At 37.0% G+C, this 26558-nt stretch overlaps 1 protein-coding gene across 8 annotated transcripts in view; it reads right to left on the bottom strand.

Moving 5' to 3' along the window:
• Window positions 1–26558, bottom strand: part of ANK2 (ankyrin 2) — a 570766-nt gene that overhangs the window by 199772 nt on the left and 344436 nt on the right. For all 8 annotated transcript variants that reach the window (XM_027103570.1, XM_027103569.1, XM_027103568.1 and 5 more), the window contains one exon: window positions 8648–8749. In XM_027103570.1, the coding sequence (XP_026959371.1) occupies window positions 8648–8749 (102 nt within the window). The remainder of the gene's footprint in view (window positions 1–8647; window positions 8750–26558) is intronic.

Here is a 26558-nt window from a genome sequence, read left to right as displayed (position 1 = left end):
AAGCCACCAGCCTGTATGTTTTAGATCCCATCCTCATCTCTTGAAGGTTTTAGCTTCTAGTTCATTGCCACCTTTTCCAACATATATGAAGGTGGTTTTCCCAGAACTCTACACATTCAGGTTCCTGACTTTTCCACCAATAATTTTTCTTCTCTCTACCTCATCTACTCTTTCCACGGTCATTTCCAATGATATAATCTTCCTCCAGGATTTCAACTTCGAGCACCCGAGCCGTTAACTTCCATTTACCCTCCTGCCAATCTACTGACCCAAATCAAATAATCCTTCAGCCCCTGACACCTAGAGTCTGTTCACCTTCTCACTGTGTCCATTTCTTTCCTCATTCAGCCTAAATTCCATGCATAATCTTTATAATCATTTTAGTCATTCCCTTGTATGCATCCGCAGTTGGCTTGCCCTTCTCTGGCTGTACTATACATGCTTAGCTCAACCACAATCTCTGCAACTGATCCCATGTCTGAATGTGGCTGCAGAGATACACATACGTGCTCGCTTGTCATAATCCTTAAGTGGGCCCTTAACACTGCCTGGCAATCATACTCTGTTACCCTTAATCACTCTCTCTCCCACTCTCCTAGATGATTATTTCATATCTTCTGTCTCCTCAATCTCCCAACACCTCCTCTCCCATCTTAGCTCTCTGCTGATGACATTCATATTTCACTAAAAACTAGAAGCAATTAAAAGAGAATTTCCATTCCACATCCAGCTCCCAGCACCACACCCACACTACTTCTTGGTCTTTTATCCCTAAACCCTTCTTTTTCCTGAACTATCCATGTTCTTAGCAAAGGCCGACTCCCCCACTTGCGCACCAGGTCCCATCCCCTCTCACCTACCCTAGGACACCATCCAGCAAGTCTACCCTCTCTCTCATGCATCATTGATTTTTCCCTCTTCTGCTTTTTTCCATTAATAAAACAAAAATGTTATGATTTATCTCATATTTTTTAAAAAGCCTCTCTTAATCCTACCTCCTCTTCCAGCTACGTCCCCTGTTCTCTCCTTCCCGTTACAGAAAGAGACCTTCCAGTAGTATCTGGTCTGCTCATTACCGACTGAATCAACTCCAGTCAGGCTTTCACCCCACCAGGCAACTGAAAATGCCTTTAACAAGTCATTAGCTACCACCACTTCACTACAGCATTTGTTCTGTTCCTCAGCTTATTTGATCGACAGCATTTTATAAGGTTGATCATTTCCTCCACCTGAAAATAACTCCTTCACTTGGCTTCCGGGACACTGCACTCCAGGGTTTCTTGCCACTTCTCTGGGCAACTCTTCCCCATTCCCCTTGCTGGTTCCTCCTCATCTTCCTGACCTCTAAGAGATGGAGGGTCCCAAGGCTCAGTCCTTGGACCTCTTCAATTTTTCATAAATTTTTCACTCACTGTTTTGGCAACCTTGTCCAGTTTCCTGGTTTTACATAACATCTATAACACTGAATGCGCCAAATAATAGATTTCTGGCCAAACTCTCTCCTCTGAACGCCAGATGCATCTATCCAACTACATGCTCAATATCTTGGATATCAACCAGACAAATCAAATTTAACATGTTCTCAAGTGACCTTCTGATTATTCCCTCAAACCCGCTCAAACCACAGTCTTTCCCATCTCAGTTAATGAAACGTTAGCCCACATTCGTCTTGCGACCCCAGCCTTCATCTCTGACTCCTCCCTTTTCCACTCGGCAATCATTCACTGTTATACTTAATCACGCTCTCCCACTCTCCTAGACGATTAGTTCACACCTTCTCTCTCCTCTCGGGTAATGAATCTTCCACCCTCATTATTCTCTTTGCGACCCCAGCCTTCATCCCTGACTCCTCTGTTTTGCTCTTAGACTACATGAAATCCATCAACAAAACCTATCAGCTCTATCTTCAAAATATATCCAGAATCCAACCACTTCTCACCATCTCTCCTGCCTGCTTACCTGGAACACCTCATCTCTCACTGAAAGTATGACAGAAAGTGTAATACTCCTTTGTAAAGTGTAATACTCCGTTGTAAAGTGTTAATACTCCTTTGTCTTGGTAAAGTATTTCAAAAGTGTTCCCTCCTTCTGCCCTTGCTCCCTTTCAGTCTAAGGGTGACTATTCAAACTTAAGTCAGCTTATGTCCCTTCTCTGCTAATCACTTCTCTTCTCTTGGAATTAAAGCCAAAGTTCTTAAAATAGCCTACATGCTCTCTGGTGCTGCCTTGGGCTCTCCCCGACCTCCTACTTCTCTTCCCCTCCCTCGTTTTACTCCAGCTACACTGGCTTCAAACACGCCAGGCATGCTCCCTCCTTGGGGTTTTCTCCCCGTCAAGCCTTCTTCTAAGATATACTCCCTCCAAACAGTGCAGGGCTTCCTTGTTCAATTCCTTCAGGTCTTCCTCTGACCATCCGACCTCAAGTAACATGCTGCTCCCCTTCCCCTCCCTCTCCTCCCTCCCTACTATGTTTTTCTCCCTGTCATTTACTTCCATCTCTCTTTCCAGATATTTTAGTTTTTTCCTTAGAGACTGTCTCTCTCAGGTTGTAGATTATAAGCTATATGAGGGCAGGGTTCTGCCTCTCTCTTCATGGCACCTAGGACAGTGCCTGCCACATAGTAAACACACAATACATGCTTGAATAAACAGATAAACAAATGGTAAGCCTGAGTTCAGACTGGCCGAAAGACTGCTATGATGATAAAATTTGAGATGACTTAAGGAGGTTTGAGTGGCTGCCTGGGAGTTATGTTTTAAAATCCACATCTTTTAATCATAGAAAAAGAGCATTCAAGAGAATTCTTAGAATATAAATTGTTCTGTTCAATCTAAATCACATTAGCAGAGTACTTAAGAAGACGAGTCGGGATTTCCCTCGTGGCGCAGCACTTAAGAATCTGCCTGCCAATGCAGGGGACATGGGTTCAATCCCTGGTCTGGGAAGATCTCACATGCCATGGAGCAACTAAGCCCATGCACCGCAACTACTGAGCCTGAGCTCTAGAGGCTGTGAGCCACAACTACTGAAGGCCGCATGCCTAGAGCCCAAGCTCCACAACAAGAGAAGCCACTGCAATGAGAAGTCCGCGCACTGCAATGAAGAGTAGCCCCCGCTCACCACAACTAGAGAAAGCTCGCAGGCAGTAACGGAGACCCAAAGCAGCCAAAAATAAATGAATAAATAAAAAAATTTAAAAATAAAATAAAAAAAGACAAGTCACAAAAATATTTGAGTGAAGCTACCCTTGGCAATTTTTAAATGAAAGAAGATCTTCATAATCCTGTGTAGTTACACACAGGAGTGAAACTTTTCAGAGCTATGGACAAGTAGTTGAGGAAGTCTCTACCGGAATTACTTTACATTGGATGACTTATCAACATTGAAACTAAAAATTCTAAGTTCTCAAAATATTTAGCATACATTATTCAAATCCAACTTAGTACTACTCAGTATAGAGCAAGAACTGGTATTAATGTATTGAAAAAAATCAGAGAATAATGCAGAATCCAGAAACAAGAGCACACATAGCCAGAACTAGACAGATGCAACACCTTTGGCTTCTTCTAAATGAGGGGTCAAAATAAGCTCATAGATATATAACAAGATTATTTGTACAAATACTTTTACCTCATTTAACTTGTTAGAAAACTATATATAGTTCATTCCATATTCCATTAATTCTATGAATTCAATTCTCAGTTATTCACTTTTGTTGTTTCTGGCATTTTTAAATGTCATTTCTGGCATTTTTAAAGAGAGGTCCAGACCAGATGGACCCAAATGGCATTTATAAAGAAGATTTTAGTTCCAAAAAAGATTTTAATTTAAAGAAACCCAGATAAACAGTAACTGTTACCAAATTGCTACTAAACGTGATATTTCCTAATTGGTGACACAGGCTATGATAATACCTTTCATGTTCTGTCCTGCCTATAAGACCCAGCACCACTTTTGCTAAAACTTAGGTTGAGAATCAATATAAAAATATTTGCTAATATTTATTGAATACTTGCTCTGTTAACCTTGTTTATAATATTGTAATCTTATGAACAATTACTAAATAAATTTAAAAAATAAGTATATATGAGTTTCAAAAATAAGGAGCAAACACTAGGATTTATTCTCCTTTCTGAATGTACAAGAGATTAAAAGATAAATAAATACATTACCAGCTTAATCTTTTACGGAAAATGAAAGTTAACAAATTTGTAACTATTTGCGAAAAATATGAAAACAAAGTTTTTTTTTTAAGAATATTGTCTTGTGTCAAATTTATGAATTTTTCCCACATCATTTAAACAATTAGAAGCCAAATGGTATTTTTCAACTAAATTTCAAAATTCTCATGGTAGTTACGAGACCAATTTTATAAAGAAAAAGATTTTCATCCAAATTTCAGTTTAAGGAATCTTAGCACGCCAATACATGTGGTATTTTTGGAAAGTTGGTACAGCCCAGATTGCCTTTCATTGAGAAATACAACAGGGTACAGAAAATCCTGCTTTCTATGTTACATGACATAATGCTCTCCAGAAACTCAGGCTTACAAGCAAAATAGAGAATACTTTTTCTTTCCTTCTTTCATATGCCATATTAGCTTTGAGCTTTTTTAGCTTTGAGCTTATTTAGCTTTGAGCTTATTTAGAAATAGCAGTACTTTGGCTGAAGAGTTGCCTCTTTTGCCCTCCTAGGTGTTTGGAAATTATATTCTGCTCTATATTTTATTTGAGTTTTAGTAGTAATCCTGGTGGTGGTGCTCTTTGACTTAAAAGTTCCTTTAACTACATATTATGTTGATCTGAGGATGAATAAAGTCCTTTTTATATTAGCAATGGTAGATTAAAAATAAGATTCAAACATCTCAGGAAGACGTCCTGTAGTAGAAAAGACTTGTATGTGAGAGACAGATCTGTGTGACCCTGGGGACATCACTTAACCACTTGTGGACTCAGTTTCTGCATTTATAAACTCAGGCAAATGCCTACCTTATAATATTTGTCTCTGCTGATTGATGAAACATCACACATAAAGCCACCAGCACAAAGCCTGATACACAGCAACTAACTAGTTAACATTAGTCACTTCATTTCCCTAATCTCTATTTAATATACATTCTTGAATGGTAATAATAAAGAACCAACACCAGACAACATTTACTTTCTACCTAGTAAATTCAGGTGACTGAAGAGAGTCAATCTCATACTTTGTGTGGAGGTCAATTTTAATTTTTCTGATTCTTGGTAGACATACACAGTAACTGCAATTAGAATAGGTACACCTTAGAAAGTCCTTTATTTCATATTTAATTTACACTGCAACTCAGTGGTGTAAGACTGAATGTATTATTACTTCCTTGTTTTAGAGATTAGAAAAATGTCACTTTCTGAATTGAAATGACTTAACAAAAGTGGAGATGGAACTTGAACTGCTGGGCTCTAAGTTCTGTGTGGTTTCATGACATTTTGCTGCCTTCTCACAAAAATACATGTGCTTCCCCTTTATAGTAACATGCTAGTGGACAGTCGGCCACTACACGAAAAATATGTTAGGCAGCTAAAAACTTATCAAAGTAACTCAAGAAGTGAGGTTGGTCAATAAAGTGAATAAGAATTGAGTATTTACTGCTGAGAGTTTGTTTTTCTTTAAAAATAAACTCCAAGATCTTTTATAAGATTAAGATATTTCTTATACTTTAGGGTGAAGTGGACTTGGTTTGACTGAGGTTAACTTTATTTTCCTTGGGTTCGTCTTTTGGTATCACTTACAATGATTTTACCAAATGAACTAATAGTTCTAACAGTTTCATTGCCTATTTTCCAGCATACTGCAAATTTAGAATGTTAATGAACTGATAATAAAATTGGGGGAATGTATTTAATATACTTGAAAAAAGTCTAAAATAACATGTGAAGGGACTTCCCTGGTGGCCCAGTGGTTAAGACTCTGCACTTCCGCTGCAGGGGCACAGGTTTGATCACTGGTCAGGGAACTAAGATCCCGCATGCCATGCGGCCAAATAACTAAGTAACTAAATAAATAAAATTAACATGTTAAAATTTTTAAATATTTCATATTCAATCTCACAGGTAGCTTTGGAAGAATTTCATTTATCTATATCTATATAGGAATTTGGATGTTGTCTTTCTCTTTTAAAGTAACTAATGTATCTAAACTTCAAATTACTTGTTCAAAAGAACACTAAAAACATATCAAAAAGAGATTCATAATGAAGTATAAGATGGATAAGAAATAGAGACGTAAAATATGAAGATCTTATATATTGGGATAAAGGAATTTACTCTTATTCCATAGGTCAGGGTCAAGAACTATGTAAGGTCTGGGATTTTATCTCACCTACAAGCTAAAAAGCTTAACTGCTACTATTTCCTGATACTGGTAGAAGACATGAGTCTCCTGGATCAGAGACAATGGACTTTACAGTTCATGGCAAAAGGAGCGGCTGAGTGTCAATATGTTGCTTACACCAGTTCCCTATGCCCCCCTCCCAATCCCATGCGAGTGACATACAGGACCAGTGATGGATGCCTGGGCATGTTGTGGGTTGTTAAAGAAGAACATTAACCTTGGGGAATTCACAGCTTTTAAAATAAGAAAGAACAAGCCTACTTCTTATCTAGAGGAAAAAGTTACCTAATCCCTCAAGGTTGCTCACTGCAATCACTACCCTGAGAAATGCTCCAGATAAAGAGCATACAGGGCCTTTCATTCTTGACACACACAAAAGAATATATAGGGATGCTCAGGGTGACAGCAAACTGATATTCCCTACAGCAAGCACTCAATATTTTTTTTTTTAAATGTTGAACCTTCTTTTAATTTATTTATTTTTATTTTTGGCTGTGTTGGGTCTTCGTTTCTGTGCGAGGGCTTTCTCTGATTGTGGCAAGCGGGGGCCACTCTTCATCGCCGTGCGCCGGCCTCTCACTGTCGCGGCCTCTCTTGTTGCGGAGCACAGGCTCCAGACGCGCAGGCTCAGTAGTTGTGGCTCACGGGCCTAGTTGCTCCGCGGCATGTGGGATCTTCCCAGACCAGGGCTCGAATCTGTCCCCTACATTAGCAGGCAGATTCTCAACCACTGCACCACCAGGGAAGCCCAACACTCAATATTTTTGATGCCACCGGAGTTACTCCTCTAAAGGAAAAGAAATACTGCCATCGATGACAGTGCTTCTTAAGCCGGTTACTCTCAAGAGGAGCAAGGAAAATCCTGCACCCTTTGCAAAAGCCTTCAGGTAATTCTTATACAACTATCTTATTAACCTAAGCATTGGAAGCCATAGAAAGTTTGGTAGTGAAAGGAGTGCCATAATCATATTTTTATTTTAGAAAGATGACTCAAGACATAGTGTGGAGATTGACCAGAGTGGACAAGATGAAGACAGGACCTAATTAAGGAGGCTGTTACGGCAACCATGGTAAGTGACCGTGTTGTGAGTTAGTGCAAATTTGTGGATGTGGAAGATGAACTGAAAAAGGAGTGCTAGACTGGTGTAGGGGAGAAGATAAGGGTGGAGAGCTGTTGGAACTAACATTGGTGAGAAAACCAGCAGGTAGGAATTTGAGAGGAGAGTAAGTTTGAGTATGAAAAGATATCAGGTTGTTTTTGAAAAGCTGTACTTGAAACGTATACTAATTTCAGGCGACTATAGATGGAACGTAACTGGGCTCAATATATATCAGAATATATATCAATATATATCATAGGCATTCTATAGATGATTTAGAATCCGCCAATAAAATTCATCTCCTATTAACTTAAAATTAGTCAGGATTATTCACTTCCCAGTCAGCTCTGTCTCACACACACACACAAACACACACACACCCCCACACACACACCCACACACACACACCGATGTGCAACATTTAGCACACTGTATTGAATACTGTAGTCCACTAGACACTTTAATTCATGGCATTAAAATCTTAGTTAAAAATAGCACAAAAATCTCAACATCACTGGGACCAAATAATATCCAAATGTATAATATTGTCTAAAGTCCTTAGCGAATGGATGTGATAAATAATCCAAATACCTCGTTTAAGCCAACAGTTGCAACCTCTCCTCATTCAAATTCATATTTTAAAACTAATTGGGGGGATTGTTTTGGTGGTCCTAGTCAGTGTAATAGAGCATAAAAAATAAATAAAGGCATAAAGCTGAAAAAATAAAAAACTAATTAGGGGGAAAGGGAGGGATAATTTTGATTTTATCCTCTTATTTCTCTATCCCAAATTGTAACAATCAGTTACCCCTAAGTAAAAGGCATACAGCAAACAAGAAAAGAAGCCACAGTCTGGATAACTAGTTGATGATAAATGAGAAGTAAAACATCGTTCTTGGTCAACATTCCAGCTCAGGGCAGCCCAGACCATTTCATAGGCAAAACTGAGGTTCAATTATTTTTGATCTATCTAATTTGCCAGCCTTATTAACTCTAGATACAACCATATGAGGCTTCAAAAGTTGGTAAGGAAGAAAAATGGACTTTCATAATTCTGAATTGCTGCTATCTGAGTAAATTCAACAAGCACACGAAAAAAGCTGGGCTCTTGGAATGTAACTGCAGGTAATAAGAGTGTTTTCAATGTATAATACAGAACCAGCGGCCGTGCTCTTACCTGGTTGCAGGTATTGATGTCTATGCCCCCCTTGAGATATTCCACTACTTTGTCTAAGTTGCCTGCTCTGGCAGCACGGAGGAAGCTTGCGTTGCTGTCAGACTGTGAGAAAAAGAAAAGACCTTTAGTGAAGTATTGATAACATGAAAACATATCAAAGACAGAAACACAAGAATGTTTGCACCATGCATCAGAAAAGCTTCAGTTGCACTGTGTCCATCGACAGATGAAAAGATAAAGAAGATGTGGCACATATATACAACGGAATATTACTCAGACATAAAAAGGAACGAAATTGAGTTATTTGTAGTGAGGTGGATGGACCTAGAGTCTGTCATACAGACTGAAGTAAGTCAGAAAGAGAAAAACAAATACCATGTACTAACACATATATATGGAATCTAAAAAAATTTTAAAAAGGTTCTGATGAACCTAGGGACAGGACAGGAATAAAGACGCAGATGTAGAGAATGGACTTGAGGACACGGGGAGGGGGAAGGGGAAGCTGGGATGAAGTGAGAGAGTGGCATGGACATATATACACTACCAAACGTAAAATAGATAGCTAGTGGGAAGCAGCCACATAGCACAGGGAGATCAGCTCGGTGCTTTGTGACCACCTAGAGGGGTGGGATAGGGAGAGTGGGAGGGAGACGCAAGAGGGAGGGGATATGGGGATATATGTATACGTATAGCTGATTCACTTTGTTATAAAGCAGAAACTAATACACCATTGTAAAGAAATTCTACTCCATTAAAGATGTTAAAAAAAAAACAAAGAAAAGCTTCAGTTGCAAAATATTTCAATCCTGAGTTTAAAACACTGAATAATAATTCACAGTACAAGTCAGCAACTCCATAGTACTTCTAGAGAGTTGTTTAAAGACATTAAAGTCAATAGGAAATACACTCTGCTATATTAAAGAGTATAAAAGAACAATAAAAATAATTATTACCTATTTACTCCAAATCTTCAGCCACATTTGAAGATGAATTTACACTACCCCCAAATCCACTGTTATCCATGCATTTTAGCTTCAGGAAGCTAGTGACTCTATACTGAGCCTAACGTCGAGCTAAAAAACAAATGAAATAAGGTACTGGGTTTCTTCTTCCTCTTCCTTTACTGTTTGGTTTTCAGAGGCATCTGAGGGAGAGCGCTGAGTATGGGTCACCTGACAGTCTGTCCTCATTGTAAGGGAATAACAGAAAGCTCCAAGGATGCTTCGAGGAAAGCAGATAGCACTAGTTGGCAAGTGTGGACTGGGCCGATGCAAATTTTGTGATCCCAGTGATTTTGGAAAAACAAGATTAAATTTAAACCAGCTGACATAATACCAGGCTCAAATCTCTTGGTAAAGATGATCACTCTGGGTACAAATTGCTTTTTAAGTCCTCATCTTGCACCCATTCCTCTCAAAATCTGATTCTGGGAGAACAGCTGAATTTCCCCCACAAAAAGTCTCGGGGAGGCTTCTCAAGAGATGTAGCCACAATTGCCCTGCCTCTCTGACCTGCTGACAAAGTCTGATTTTCAAACCTTAACACAAGGATGATGATAAGCCTTCATTAGGTTCCAAGACACTGGCATCATTTTATAGCTCTTTGGGTGGTACAACATCTGACTACAGAGAAAATGGTAACACGAAAAGGGACCTACTAGGAATTAAGATTCAGGTGGGGCAGCTCTTAATCCATCATTCTCCTCTGTAGGCTGCCCTGCCCTCTCTCGAAGAACGGACTTGGCCAGGGCCCTTGGCACACTCTGTCAGGCCTATTTATTGTGACTGGTGATGACGTACAGAGATAGAAATGTAAGCGTTTTCTCTGGGAGTCTCAAATACAGAATTATTTGCATACCATTAAAATGATTTACACAGGGGAAGACTGAAAACCCTAGGACGAAATTACCTCATATTTAACCCAAAACCACAATGGCGTATAAATTTACAAATAATATAGGTAATTTATGAGGATTTGAGAGGTATGACTGAGATCTACACATCTGGAATTCACGCTCGGAGTCCTGGTATGACTAACATCGCACTGTTTCTCCTCCCGCCTGCCCTGCTACGATGCCTCACGCTCCATCCTTCCTGAAAGCTGTGCCCATGGCAGGGTGCCCCAAGTATATCTGCAGTGCTGCAGGGACTGAATTATGACTCATTTTTAAATGCCTATTCTATGAATGTATTTTGCGGCTTGCAGCAAATTCTAAATTCCAGGAAGATTTTCCGCCTTCAGGTTTCTTGCTGCAGTACTTAAAAGCGAAACATTATACTCTGCATCATGTTCTGTCAGTATCCCACAAGAAACATCATTGACTAAAAAACAACAAAAATTAAGTAATATTAGGTCACAGAAAGTATGACGAGGTTATTTCCCATAGATTTTTAAAATAAATCCACATGCTCTATACTATATTAAAGAGGATGCCTAGAAAATACTTCCATCTTATACATGAGGCTTCATAATTATAGGTAACATTTATGAGTGTTTACTGTGGGTCAGGCACAGAGCTAAGAAGTCATATGCATTTTATCATTATTACAATAATACTAGGAGAAAGGAACTATTATTACGCTCATTTAATAGGTGAGGAAAGAGGCTTGGCAAGTTTCCAAGGTCACATAATCTTTCAGTGAAGATTCAAGACTTAACCCATGTTTATCAGCCTCAAAGCTAGTCTTATCTGCTGTTCTACCTCATCCCTGCAAAGTATCAAAGCAGATGTTAGTACAAATACCTAACCTATGAGCTATAAGTTTGTTTCATTTGTGATAACCTCAGTATGCCCTTGGTCTACATATTCGCTCTGAAAATCATGGCACTTGCTAAACAGAGTGTCTTAGCTGGAGAGGGAATTCTTGGCAGACAGCCCTAGCCTCAAATTTATCAGCCATCTATGCACCTAGGAAAATGAAGAGCTGCCTTGAGACAAACTAATTAGAAACGTACTCACTTGGGAATAAAGAAAGAGATGGTAAAGTACACACTGCATTTAAAAGCCAGTTGACTGTCTCTCTCTACATGTCTAACATGACTAAACTCATGAACTAAGATCAGGGTGCTCTATCATTCTTGTAAAAAAAAAAAAAAAAAAAAAAAAAGAATGCCATGAACAAGTAGAGCCAGAAGGGAGCACCTGACCCTTTAGGGATGAAGAAACCTGGAGACACCCTGTGGAAGCTTACAGAGGCAATTGTTGGTCTGAAGGGGGCTTCTGGCATCACGGAGGGGACTCTATTAGACCCTCTTAGAACCTTCTCTAGGGACTGGGCATGACATTGAGGATCGCTTTTGCTGTTACGTAACAACAAGTTTTAATAACTATTTTTCTCTTTTCTGAATCAAACTCCTAAAAAGTAGAGGCAAGTCAAAGACTTACAGCCAGTCCCTGGAATTTTAGCAAAAAATGCTCCCAGTGCTTTGGAGGGGCTAGAGACAGTGGAAATGTAACATCTGAGCCATCCTGCCAGGGACCTCTTCAACAGTTGAGTCACAGTAGATTTTGCTGTAAGTTGGATTCTTCTAGAACCCCATTAAGGGATTGAGTTTTCCCAAAGTGAGAAAATGTATTAGAAATGCATTTTGCAAATGCAAGTAAGTGTGTTATTATAAAACGGTTCCAGAGCATGAGTTTCAAGAACAAAATTCAAACGAGACTTCAAAATTTATATGTAAATATTGACATCTTTGAAGGTTTAAAGTATAGACCAGCATGGAAGGATATATTTTTCTCCTACTTCCACATAAACACATGCAAACCCTATGCTACAAAGAGGTCAATCTGTGATTAAAGCTCTTGACACAAGAGCTTAGGATAAACAGCAGTCAGTCTGGTTACCTTCAATCAACACAGAGATAAAAGAGGATTCAAGGACTCATGGTGAGAGATGCAGCAATTTTTACCATGCTATGTGTCCCTCTGAGTATGACAAAAGTAAGAATTTAAAAGTTAAAATTAGGTATTAGTAGGGGAGAAGCATGCTTTCAAAATAGACTGTTGTCTCTTGCCTCAACCAGGAGATCTCACACATAAAAAGTACAAGAAAGAGAAAATGAGGCAATAGCAATTCCTTTGGGGTAAAAGTCTCAGACAAATAGACTAACCTCTTTCTGCTTTGCTGCTTTAGGTCCCTAGAACTCTCAATCCTAAAACCAATTGTACTTATGCCTATAAAGTGTGACTCTGGACGAGGCATTCAAATGCTGAGCTCCACTTATTTTAATCTGCAACAGATGGATGTCATTAAAACTTGTCCCCTTTTCAACCTGAGTGTGGCATCTCAAGGCGAGAAAGAAAAATTTCCTCTTCAGTTCTTCTTGACACAGTTCTGTACATTTTTGATCACAATGTTAGAAAAACAATACTTTCTCAGCATCCAGCAGGGTGGACATGAAACGCAAGGAGGAATGTGCATTCACAGAGCCACATTATGTCCTAAACGAGTGCTTCCCCGAAGGGTCCAGGGGCACACTCACAGAGATTCATGAATTTGCTCCAAGATTGTGTAAAACTTCTATGCTTACAGTTCAGTAACAACCTAAGAAGGAGAATATAAGCATGTCCCAGGTCATCTAGATGGCTACCCTTTAACTGAGTACAACAATATAATTTTGATATATGCCTTTGTGTTTATAATTCAGTGCGTAACAGTTGAAATAGGGATGGAATATAGACAGATGCATGGGATGCAAAATATTTTGCCATGGGACAGAGACTGATCAGAGAATCTGGCCATCACACAAGGTAGGATGTACCAAAAGAACCTGAGCACAGCACTCAGTAGCACATTAAAGCTTCAAATAACAACAGGCTCAGGTGCTATCTTTGTAGGGTCCAACTTACCTGGACTATTACCAGTGACTGTAACAGAAAATCCAGAGTAAAATGTTTTTCAGTTCCCAATTGCAGCTTTTACTGGATTAGGTGCACATCTTTACCACAATACTAATTTCATCTCCAAGTAAATGAAGAGAGCTTTAAATGATTATCAAATGGCATGCCATTAAAATTGGCATTGGCAAAGTTCTCTAATCACTTTAACTATTCTGAAGTAGGAAACAAAACCTCAAATGCATTAATAATGGTTGTACAACATGCTTATAGAAACGTACACTCTATATTATTTTCACTGAAGTCAAATTCAGAAATGTATTATAGAAATCTGAGGTTAAATCTTTTTACTGTTAAATCCAACATCTGTGATTTAGTTTTAGACAATCCTATCCATTCTATTACATTGGTGTTATTTATTTAAATAATACTAGTTTTGTAGTTCTGTTCATGCTTAATTTGTACAACTTTCTTTTTAACAATGGTCTAAGAGTTTAAGGAATTTTATGTAGTTTTATTTTTACACTTAAATTAACTCTATAGGGAATTCCCTGGCGGTCCAGTGGTTAGGACTCCATGCTCTCACTGCCAAGGGCCCAGGTTCAATCCCTGCTGGGGGAAATTAAAATCCCACAAGCCTCACAGCATGGCCAAAAAAAAGAGTCTTTTTTAATTAAAAGAAAAATAAATTAACACTACAATAAAAATAACAGCACTGGAGGTCACAAACTTTTTTTATACTTCAAAAGAGAGGAATACATTATTCAAGTTTGAGAAGCAGGCATCCTCTAGTGTGAGTCAGCCACCAGCCTCAACTACCCTAGGGAGTGACATGGGGCACCTCCCCTCACAGCCTCTGGCTTATCCCGTACCCTCCACAAATATTGGCTGACTGATTAACCACAGGAAAGCACATGCTCCTTGTGGAATTTAGGGAATTTGCTTATTTTCTTAGGATGCAGTCATTCCTTTGTAAAAACAGGGTCATTTACCTGCCTACTCCAAGATCCACATTTTTACAGTAATACAAAATAAATAAAATATATTAAAATCACTTGAGGGGGAAACCTTTAATATATACATAATGAAATAAGGGACATTTCTACAATTCCTTAGGTCTTTTCCTAGGAATGCTGGATAAGTTAAAACCATGTCCAGCAAATCACGAGTTGTATGATCTTGAGTCTTTGTGGGTCTTAATTTCCTTATCAAAAAATAAATGTATTTTATAGAGTTTCTGGGAGAATGAAATAAGATTTGAAGATGCTTAGCTCAATGACAGGCACAGAGGACACTGACCGAGATTTTTAATAATTGTAGTTTTTCTTGTAAATGATAAAGGCGAAACAACAATGACAAATCAAAGGATAGATGCATACACATTACCTTCTTTAAATAAAAAGGTTGTTGCCAGAAGACCAGAGTGTTTAAAAATATTTTGCTGTGTGCAGGTACAAAAGGACAAAAAAGAAAGCAGAACTGGGTGTGGTCTGTCTCCAAAGATGAAGATTTTACAAAACACCCTCTTTGTGATATATGAATGCTTTCACTTAAATAATCATACTTTTGTATAGGGACTGCTGGATTGTTTAAATGTTTTAGCTCTTTTAGTAGCTCAAATTGTTATCACTATCTTGTCATAAACCAAAAATTGGGGGGCAACTGAGAACCGCACACTAGATGTACTGAAATATTTCAGAAAGAAGTCCACAAGTTGCCTTCCTGCAGTTAGAACATATAAATGACCAGTAAAACACTTTATACCACGAAATCCTACTTAATTTCAATTCAGCCGGACACTAATAACAAAAATTGCTATAAACCATATGTTTGTACACTGTAGCTCAACCATGCTGATTAAGCTCCATTTTTAGCATCATTTCAATAGGTCTTTACACTGTTATTAAATGGGAAATGCAGAAGGAGCTATGATCTTCAGAAAGAAATAATGCAATTTCTCTAAAGATTGTTCCTACTTCAATGACCTATGTTTTAAGAAAATTGGTTCAGGCATAGGTGTTTCTATTTCACTTTTAAAATGTTACTTAACAGACTTCCCTGGTGGTCCAGTGTTTAAGACTCTGTCCTTCCAGTGCAGGGGGTGCGGGTTCGATCCCTGGTCAGGGAACTAAGATCCCACATGCTGCATGGTGAGGTCAAAAAAATGATAATAATAATGAAATAAATGTATTTTTAAAAATAAATAAAATAAAATAAAATGTTACTTAAGATAATTAATGATTAACACATAAAATATCAAAACAATAACTAAATTCTGCCTGCATATTTTAAGCAAATATCTTTTTGATATGTGAGATCATTTGAAATTACACTTTTACATAAAGACAAAGTTTGTTTTCCCTTAACTTAGTATTACACTTTGACACTGATTATTCACTAGCATGCTAAAATTATTTCATTATCAGTTGTTGGAAGCCATCCTGGAGTCCCGGCGCCGTGACAAAGTCATGATGCAATCAAAGGCAGGACTGCGAAGCAGCACTGTGCCAGGACGGTGGACTACATCTCTACTGATTTGTTTGGCTGTGTTAAGCTTATATATGGAAACAGCACAAGGGGGATTTGCGCCCAGGGTTAGGAAAATGAGAAAAACTACTACCCCCCCCACTATTATTATCACAAAATGGAAAGTACCTATTTCGGCCCCAGGAAACTGGGAACGCAATACACAATCTGGAAATATAGGGATGTTCCTACGGAAAACACCCCCAACTGAACAACAGTGGCCCCTACGAAGGGGTTGTTGATGATTTTGCTTTCATATGGGTCCACTATAAAGAAAGGTTAATACTCTGGCAACAATTGGCGGATGATAAACAGGAGCGTAGGAGGTATTGTGAGTGCTACTAGTGCAGTCAGGTACACAGGAACTGTAGGATATATTGTAAATATTTTCAAGGCACTATTCAAAAAACTTGCCCATGCAGAAAGAACACGAAGCTTGCACTTGTGTAATAAAGACTTACATAATAGCCTGGCTTAACTACTAGAAAATAACCTGCAACTAATGAGAACTTGGGGAAGTATCTTGTTAGTACATCTAGAAACTGGGGACATTTTCAGAAAACTGATAAAAATATTTTGAGGTTAGAACATGTTGAGATTTTTACATGATGATGAAACCTGCCTACATATAAATACCTGCTCTGAAAAATAAATGTGTGCTCGATGTGCTGACATCTACAAAGGGTGTCAGGTCTTATTTCCTTCGCTGACACCGTCCATCCCTCAGGTTTCCCTGGACTCGTTGGAGCTGGATCCGACAATCAGCGTCTTCCCTGAGATTATCATCCATGAAAAGAAAAACTGCCTATAGCATACCAATTCCATCCCTTTCAAAGCATTAAGAGTATTTTGCAATACTATGTAGAGATTCATGAATCCCTTGTACAATTCTTACACTTCAAAAAAGAGTCAATCTAGAATATTACATAGCAGTGGGAACAGAAGTGAATGAACCATATCCACATGGAACATCGACAGATCTCACACAAAAAAAAGGCTAAGCAAAATTAGTCAGACCCAAAAAGGACATCTTTATGATTCCATTTATTAAAGTTCAAAAACTGACAAAACTAATCTATACTGTTAGAAGTCAGCATAGTAGTTTCTGGAAAGAGGCAGAAAGGGCCTTCTGGTTGCTGGTAATATCATAGTTCTACCTGCTCATTCTGGGTGTTGTTAAATGCGTATGTAAATTTTGTGAGAAATATCAAGATAAACAATATAATTTATGCATTTTTCTGTATGTTTGTTACAATTAAATGAAACATTTACTTTAAAAAGATGGCAACACTGAAAAATAAGTTGTTCCTAACTTACACAATAGTGACAAAAATCACTGAAGAGTAAATAGATGAAAAAATTAGTATTCAAAAGCAGCATCTTTTTCTTACTATGGAGGCAATTTTTCTAAGGCAGACTATTCATATTACGCAAGGCTTTTAATGAAAATTTGATTTGCATATATTTAAGGTGCTACACAGTCTAAGAGAAAATGCAGGCTACTAAATGCCCACGGCTTTGTGCTTGAACTCCGAAGAAGGTTGTTGCTAACTCAAATTCTACAGCATCTTTTTATTATACTGTACAAATAGTACTCCTCTGGTCTTCAAAAATATTTACTACAAATCCAAGAAGACCAGGTCTGGTTCAGAGATCTCAGTTGTTACGTCTTCTGGGATAAATATAAGTAAGTTCTAAGACACAATTTTATACCTTAAAAATATTTCTGTACACTCACTTTGTGTCACTCACTTTTCTGAAAACTGAATCAAAATAATAATGTGATGATATCTTTCTCAATAAATTAGAAATACTGCAAGAACACAAAACTAGTAGGAACAAAAACCCTAAATCAGAAAAAAAAGTTGTGATATATATTTGATAACTATTTTATACTTCAGATTCCCTGTGATTTTGAAATTTTTAAATGCTTATATATTTTTATAGATATTCATTTTAAAATAATTATCGAACAGAAGAAATAGGAATTCCTGAGTTAGTATGTTATGAGATAGTAAAAGTCTAACTTGCAAAGTAACTGTTCTGCTGACATGAGTTTGGTTCCATAAGATGTTTCTACAACTAGGCTCAATTCGAAGATATCAATACAATGAGACATTAAAACTTTCACTAAAATGAGAACTTTTACAGAGATAGGTAGAAACTTTCTTAAGTTTCTTAAGTTAACTTGCTTACATCTCAGTTTCCTACTGAACATTATCATAAGTTGAAAATTTAAGCAACTTCTCCTAAGGCAGGGAAATCAACAAGTTTTGATTACTTGTATTCTAGACATATGTTCTGCCTATGACTCCAAAACACCTACAGAACTCAGAAGTTCTGTCACAAAATAAAACACATCAATTTTTTTCTGAATTTAAATGGGAAAATGGTAAATTTGTAGATGGAAATATCTGTGGCTCCTCCACAACATTTACAAATCTAAGAAAATCAGAATAGTGAGGGAAACATTTTGCTGTCACTGTAGTCAGACATCAGATTAAATAATTGGAGGTTCATCTTAAAAATTTAAATTGAAGAACACTGCAACTGAATGCTTCAGATTGCCTCAAAGGATAAGATACTCTTTGAGAGGCTTCAGTTACATCAACAGCTTTTTCTTTTTAACATCTTTATTGGAGTATAATTGCTTTACAATGGCATGTTAGTTTCTGATGTATAACAAAGTGAATCAGCTATACATATACATATATCCCCATATCCCCTCCCTCTTGTGCCTCCCTCCCACCCTCCCTATCCCACCCCTCTAGGTGGTCACAAAGCACCGAGCTGATCTCCCTGTGCTATGCGGCTGCTTCCCACTAGCTATCTATTTTACATTTGGTAGTGTATATATGTCAGTGACACTCTCTCACTTCATCTCAGCTTACCCTTCCCCCTCCCGTGTCCTCAAGTCCATTCTCTACGACATGAACAGATTTAAGACATTATTGCTTTGGTTAGGTAAGCACCTTAATGATTGCTTTAGCTATTAAACTATTTATCAGGAGTTAATATTTCTTCCTAAAGAGCTTATCATGCTTTGAGAAAATGGCATATGATTAGGAGATTATGACACCCCACTTTCATCACTGGTTCCTCTTGAGGTAGAAGTATCTTGTCACACCATGGTTTAATGTCATATACAACCACTAACACTATTGGGTGAACTGATACATTTGAAAAGTTCTGCTTTACCTTTTTTTTTTTTGACTTTTTAAAAAAGTTTTTTACTGGGGTATAGTTGATTTACAATGTTGTGTTACTTTCTGCTGTACAGCAAAGTGAATCATATACATATACATGTATCCACTCTTTTAGATTCTTTTCCCATATAGGTCATTACAGAGTACTGCTTTACTTTTTATGTTCAAAATGTTGACAATGCAAAGACAAGCAAAATATTCCACAAATCTTATACTGAATATTATACTTTCTCTATAATATTCCCTAATATTTTCAATAGCTAAAGTAACATGTATATCTGCATTTAACATGCCAACAATAAAAATAATGAAAATCTAGAGCTCCACAACAGAAATTTAATAACACATATCACATCTATATAGGACTGAATTCTAAACGGTTCTCTATTATTGCTTTGGGATCTCCAACTGGTTTTGTGTGTAAAATAATGAAGCATTATTTTTAAAACAATCTGTATCCGAGGTCTAATATCTTTCCTAATTTTCAATGAGCTGGACATCTCTGTAAAAATGTTCTGCCAGCATCTTAAACTCAAATGAACATGGGCCAAAACATGGAAGAGCTTACCAAGCTTTTATGCTATGTACACAAATCTCCAAAGGAATTTCCCTTTGGCCCACAGCTGGCCATAAAAAGAGTAGGTTTTATAAATGAATAATAACCTACTATAATAATACTTGGGTCAGGAGAAAAAAGAGAGACCTTTTGATATAATTTGGCAACAATAGTTTATTTAATGCTTTCTTTAAGAAATCTTCTCTACAGGAAACTCTTCATTCCCTGACTAATCAGTGTGTTAAAATACTACAGGGCATTTGGAAGGAAAGATATATTAGAGTTTATCCCACTGCTATACTTAAGTATCAGGATAAATGGAACTGAATTAGGTTTTAGTCTCCTTTGAAGGCCTTTAGAACTGTCAGGATATGAAAAAACCAAACCCAACCAAGTGAAAATATCTTTCATCAATTCTTTATTATGTCAGGCATCCGACAGTGTTAATTTACTATTGCCCCCTTGAGGTAGGCACCGAATTTCTATCCCCATTGGTCTGATTATTCATCTTCAGACCATCTGCTCTGAAGCAGACATCACTCAAACAGAAGCAGCTTCGTGACACAGCACAGATGAGGTGCTGACCGCAGCCCCACATACTGCACACACTAAAACGTAGACTGTTTCTCTTGCATCGAATTATTCAAGATGCAACAACAAGAAAATACACTCTTGCAATGAAAGCTTCACAATGGCTTACCTCATTATATGACCACTATTTTAAAAGAACTTGCATATATTTTTGTATCCTTACACTGTTGATTTTAGTGTAGCCCTGTTAACATGCACATGGAAACAGAGAAGGGCTTTCTGTTTACCACAGTTCAGTGTACATCTGTAGTTGTCAGTCAGATGGATTTTCTAGGGGGTATCACTTAATTACAGCTCAGCAAACACACACAGTAACAACCTGACTGTCTTGTTTAAATGTAATTCTGAACTCATACTGTTTTCAAAAAGGACTAATTTAGAGAAAAATGCATCAAAACTGAGCTGTTAACTCAATTTTTTTATTTTACTTTTTTGAGTGCATAAGTTCTGCAATATTAATGTCTACTCCAGAATAAATAAGAATTTGAATTCATCACTTTCTAAAAAAAAAGTGATTCAAGATCACTTTTTGTTCCAAGACAATATTTTAATTTTATAGGAATAATAGACCCAAGAACTCTATTTGTGCCACCCTTGGAGTTTCTATGTTTTTGGAAATCTTTCTAATTACTGGGTGTCAGAAATTTCAGCATGATAATCATGTTGTTTATTAGAAATAATCTGTGTCCCTTTGGTTAAACTGCTATTAAGTTCATTGTCATCTGTAAAATGCAAAAGCCCTTCTTTCTAATGTGCATATAATTTTTGAGAAGTTGTTTATTCAACCCATTCTCCTAAGTAAGTCGGTCCCAAAGGAGCATGCACAGTTTTCAGACTCTTTTGCACATTTCTGATGATCTACATGGAAAGCAAAATTGTAATTCTCAAAAAATCTGCATCATCCTAAATGTAATATAGAAAATCATTTTTACATTCATTTCTTGACCCTCACCATGCTGGTCCTTGATGAATGTCAACAGACCTGTTAAAAATTAAATTAAATTTTTTAAAAACCTAAAGAATATGCAACATGTATGCTGTATAAGAAGTAAATAACTTCCAGTTTGACTCACTTTATTCACTTGATTAAATTTCTGAAAAGATCTATAGTTGTACCTATCTAAACGTGTACATATTGGAAAAATCACAGCTTCAGGGGACTTCCCCGGTGGTGCAGTGGTGAAGAATCTGCCTTCCAATGCAGGGGACGCGGGTTCAATCCCTGTTCAGGGAACTAAGATCCCACATGCGGTTGCAGGGCAACTAAGCCCACGTACCACAACTACTGAACCCGCACACTCTAGAGCTCGTGTGCCACAACTAGAGATAAGCCCGTGCGCCACACCAAAAGATCTCGCGTGTCACAACGAAGCTCCCTCGTGCCACAACTAAGACCAGACATAGCCAAATAAATAAATGAATATTTTTTTAAAAATCATAGCTTCAGTTTGGAAAAAAGTGAAAATAAATTAGTCAAACAACAGATTATTTTGATAACAAATATTATATATAGAATGGCTAAACAGCAAGGTCCAATTATATAGCATAGGGAACTATATTCAGTATCCTGTAATGAACTATAATGAAAAAGAATATATATATTATATATATATATGAAACTGTCACTTTGCTATACACCTGAAACTAACACAACATTGTAAATCAACTATGTTTCAATACAAAATAAATTTTAAAAAATTAGTTAAAATAATTTAACCAGCTCTTAACAACCAGGCTAAGACAAATTTTTGGAAGCACCTATTGTATGCCCGGCAGTGAGCAAAGGATTAATGTAGAAAAAATAAACATGATCCATCCCCTCAAAAGATTTTAAGGTCTGCATTAAAAAAAATTTTTTTTACCTGCAACATAGTCCATGAATTAGATAGAAATGGGTAAAAGTGGATCCAGGGAGATCCATTTAGAGACAGTAGTCCAAGCAATAGATGCTTGTTTTGTTTTACAAATATATTTTACATTTAGATAGAGAGTAGGAATAGCAACATAGTATTTTATAAAGTTCCTGGTGATAAGTTAGGTGGAAAACATAGCAGGCACAGGGACTAATGAGTGCAACATCATAGTGGTAGGAAAGAACACAGTATGAAGAAAATTATAAGTAATGCAGTGTGTGTGAATTATAAAGATCATGTTGGAAATGAGAAAAGTAAAAGTCTCAAAGTAAGGCAGGGCCCAGACCATGAATGTTCTTATATGTCGTCATAAGAAGGCTGAGCATTACCCTCTAAGTGAAAGGACAGGAAAAGCCAAGATCAGAATACTGTTTCAAAATAATCACCCTATAACATATGGAAGATGAGTTAGAGGGGAGTCTGTGAGACAATCTGGGATACTATTGCAACAGTTCTGGCGAGCAGTATGTCAGGGACAGCAATGTGAAAAAAGTAACGATTTGTCATAGATGTAGGGAAAAGAAGCTATAAAACTTGGGGAAATTGAATTTAAGCATTTATGGAAAAGAAATTAAGGAAAATTTGGCAACATCTAGCTTTGGCGTGTAATGAGCGACATTACTAATCAAGACCAGAAATCTGGGGAAACAGAATACCCTAAAATTGGAGAGAACACAATAGCTTGGTTTTGGTCTGGTGAAATTTGATGTGCTATCATGGCATGGTAGTGTGTTGAGAATGCAAGACTAAAAAATCCAGGAGAGGATATGGACTACCGACAGAGGCCACAGCCTAACCTCTGGGAGATGGTCTGGTTTTTTTGCAGCAATACTGGTTTTTGCTTCATTCCTTACCATTTCTCTGTCAATAAAACTCCTAGGAATAGGGAAGCACTTCTTGTATTGCCTCTGGAAGCAGATACTGTTGACCTATCAACATCTTGCATGAAATGCCAGGAAGTGCTGATAAAATAAAAAATTGCACGATCTATGTATACTGCAGTATATGTGTATACTTATACACCAGTGAGACTAAAACAGATTTCTGTACAGGAGATTTCGCATGAGCTCAGAATACTAATTTCATGCAGCTGACATTTCCCTGAAAGACCAGGGTACAACTGAGCTATTGCTTTATCCACAATGGATGTGACCTGCTATAACTTTCTAAATTTACCCTTGTGCTATGAACTGCAATTGTCTAGACTAGTTTGAGCTATTCAATTCTAACTCTATGCAAGGTAAAGAGCTTCCGTAACTTTACAACGAAATGTAAAAAGAGGATGGAAAACTGGCTTTGAAAAGGAATGTGTTAAATTAATTACAGTACATGACACATGGCAGTGGAAAAAGACGAGCAAATCAAGTAGTTGTAGCGTGCACTGCCTTTTTTCTTTTTTTAACATTTTAGCTTATACTACAAGATCCCTCAGTTGGAAATCAGTCAATAAAAAGCCCTCTGGTTATTACTGCATTTCAGAGAATATGTGAACTTCTTCTGAGGCAGCTATCAAAACAAATTCTTGATTTGTTGGGGTAAGAGCATTGGCATCAACTCCAAAGAGAATTTTGAAAAGTAAGGAAACTCAAAATTTAAACGTAACTAAAAACAAAAATAGGGTTAATTTATCTCATGAAACTAAGCTTTGGTTCAGATGCCCAGGACCATTTTTTTAAAAAATCGGGCTTAAGCCAGCCAGGTTTAATGAGAAATGGAGAATTCTCTGTTAGTTGTTTTTTTTATTATTTGACTTCTACGAGAAGTTGTATTAAGTGGATCTATGGGTGTATTTCCCAGAGGCTTGGGATAACTTCTTCACAACACCCTTCCAACCTACCCTTCTCCCCTCAAGTTTGACCAAGTTCCTTTACTCTGGGGTCCCATAACACGCTGAGAATTCAGTCATTCATAAAGGTTTGTTGACTACTAGTTATAAGCACAACACTACACTAGATATTGTGAATGGCTCTAGCAGGATCCCCAAATTATCTGTTTACACATGTATCTCCCCAGCTAGCCTGGCCCTCCAGGACAGATGAGGCCATGACTTCCTCACCTTTGTGTCTCCACTGCCCAGCACAGGGCCCAACACAGAGTAGATCAATAAATACTTGTGGAAATAAAACAAAATAAAGGAAGAAGTTCAACAAAGTGAAGGTGGACAAACAGGCACACGAAGCAGCGTTGGTCTGTATGAATTAAACTAGTGAAAAGTTTGGTGAATCAAGTAAATTTTTGCAGACTTACTAAATTTAAAAACTTGATTTAAAATCCTGATTAGCAAAATTTATACTTGTTATGTTAATTCTATTAGATAACCACAATAAAACCAAATCCTGTCTAACTCTTCCTAAGGGTAAGTGAATAAAGAATAATGGGTCAGGATGCCCGCCATCTGTATAATTATTATCTTACGGTTGAAATCATGGGAAAATGACTATACTTAGCAATGGAATTGATTAGATAGGTTATGGAGCTCTACATTCTCTGACCTTAATTAGTTTAACAGATAATTGCCAACTCTGACATTAGTAATGAAATTAAACATAGAAAGAAATGGTATCATACTGATACTGACTACACAGAACCATTAGTATCCTGTTTCTCAGAAATAAGAAACTATAATTTTGTTCTTTTCTGGGGGGAAAACTTTACATAGAGCAATAACATAAGCTTTTATTATTGTATAAATTATCCAAAGAAGAGGGGAATTACTGAATGCATAACAACATATGGTAATATATTGCACTATCCCCAGAAGTTATAGTAAGACTAACTTCTAAATAAAAGAGATCATTGGTATGTTTAAGTTATTCGATGAAGATACAGAGGAGAGAGGCTGTTTCCTTTTAGAATTATTATGCATGTAAAATTCACCTCACTTCAGTCATAGGTAAAACTATATATTTAATTCTACCTCTACATTCTCATATAAATATCTACCTGTAATATGACATGTAAAATTAAACTATCCTATTTGTGCATATGTGTATGTGTGGTATGTGTGCGTAAGAATGTGTGTGGAGAGTGGGAGAGTCATATATCCCACCAGTCAGAACAAAATTATAACTTCTCTTGAAGACAGAAACTATGTTTTATAATTCTAGAATTTCCAAAGCATAGTTTAGTGCCTAAAATATATTAGCCAATAAAGATGATTATGATGACAACAGAACCTTGGGAAGAACATTATCATATTTTTTAGTCTTATGCAAAGCTGAGAACAGGTAACATAGATGCAAGATATTCTAGTTTTAATTGCTCAAAACTTAAACTTAGAAATTAAAGAAAAGTTAGATTACTTTTGTACATATAAAAATATAGCATTAGAACTTTTTTTGCAAAGCAGTAAACTGTAGCCACAAAGACCTCATTCGTCCACCAAAATTAACTTAGTTGATATATAAACATTTTTTCTTAAATATTAACACCATAGAACCTTATTTTTGGTCCTTGACTAAGAAGCAGGTGGCAGGCTACATTTGTCTTAGTAATTAAAGGCCAAAACTTGTGAAACTAAAAAATACTAAGATTTTCATTCAAAAGATGTTTAGCCATATATGAAAAACTCATAGCTAACATCATAGTCAATTGTGAAAAGCTGAAAGTATTTCCTCTAATCAGGAACAAGACAAGGATACCCACTCTCACCACTTTTATTCAATATAGTATTGGATGTCCTAGGCAGAGCAATCAGAAAAGAAAAAACTAAAATGAATGCAAATTGGAAAGGAAGAAATAAAACTGTCACTGTTTGCAGATGACATGATACCATACATATAGAAAATCCTAAAGATGCCACCAGAAAACTACTAGAGTTCATCAATGAATTTGGTAAAGTTGCAAGGTACAAAATTAATATACATAAATTGTTGCATTTTGATACATTAACAATGAAATATCAGAAAGAGAAATTAAGGAAACAATTCCATTTACCATCACATCAAAAAGAATAAAATACCTAGGAATAAACCTACCTAAGGAGGTAAAGGACCTATACTCAGAAAATTCTAAGACACTAATGAAAGAAATTGAAGATGACACAAATAGATGGAAAGATATACCATGTTCTTGGATTGGAAGAATTAATATTGCTAAAATAACCATACTGCCCAAGGCAGTCTACATATTCAATGCAATTCCTATCAAAATACCAATGGCATTTCTCACAGAATAAGAACAAATAGTTTTAAAATTTGTATGGAAACACAAGAGATCTCAAATAGCCAAACAATCTTTTTTTTTTTTTTTTTTTTTTTGTGGTACGTGGGCCTCTCAC

Source organism: Aethalodelphis obliquidens, unplaced genomic scaffold (assembly GCF_003676395.1).
Source record: "Aethalodelphis obliquidens isolate GAN/ISIS:26980383/991018 unplaced genomic scaffold, ASM367639v1 scaffold6, whole genome shotgun sequence".
Taxonomy (NCBI): Eukaryota; Metazoa; Chordata; class Mammalia; order Artiodactyla; family Delphinidae; genus Aethalodelphis; species Aethalodelphis obliquidens.
This window is presented reverse-complemented; position numbering and strand designations above follow the sequence as displayed.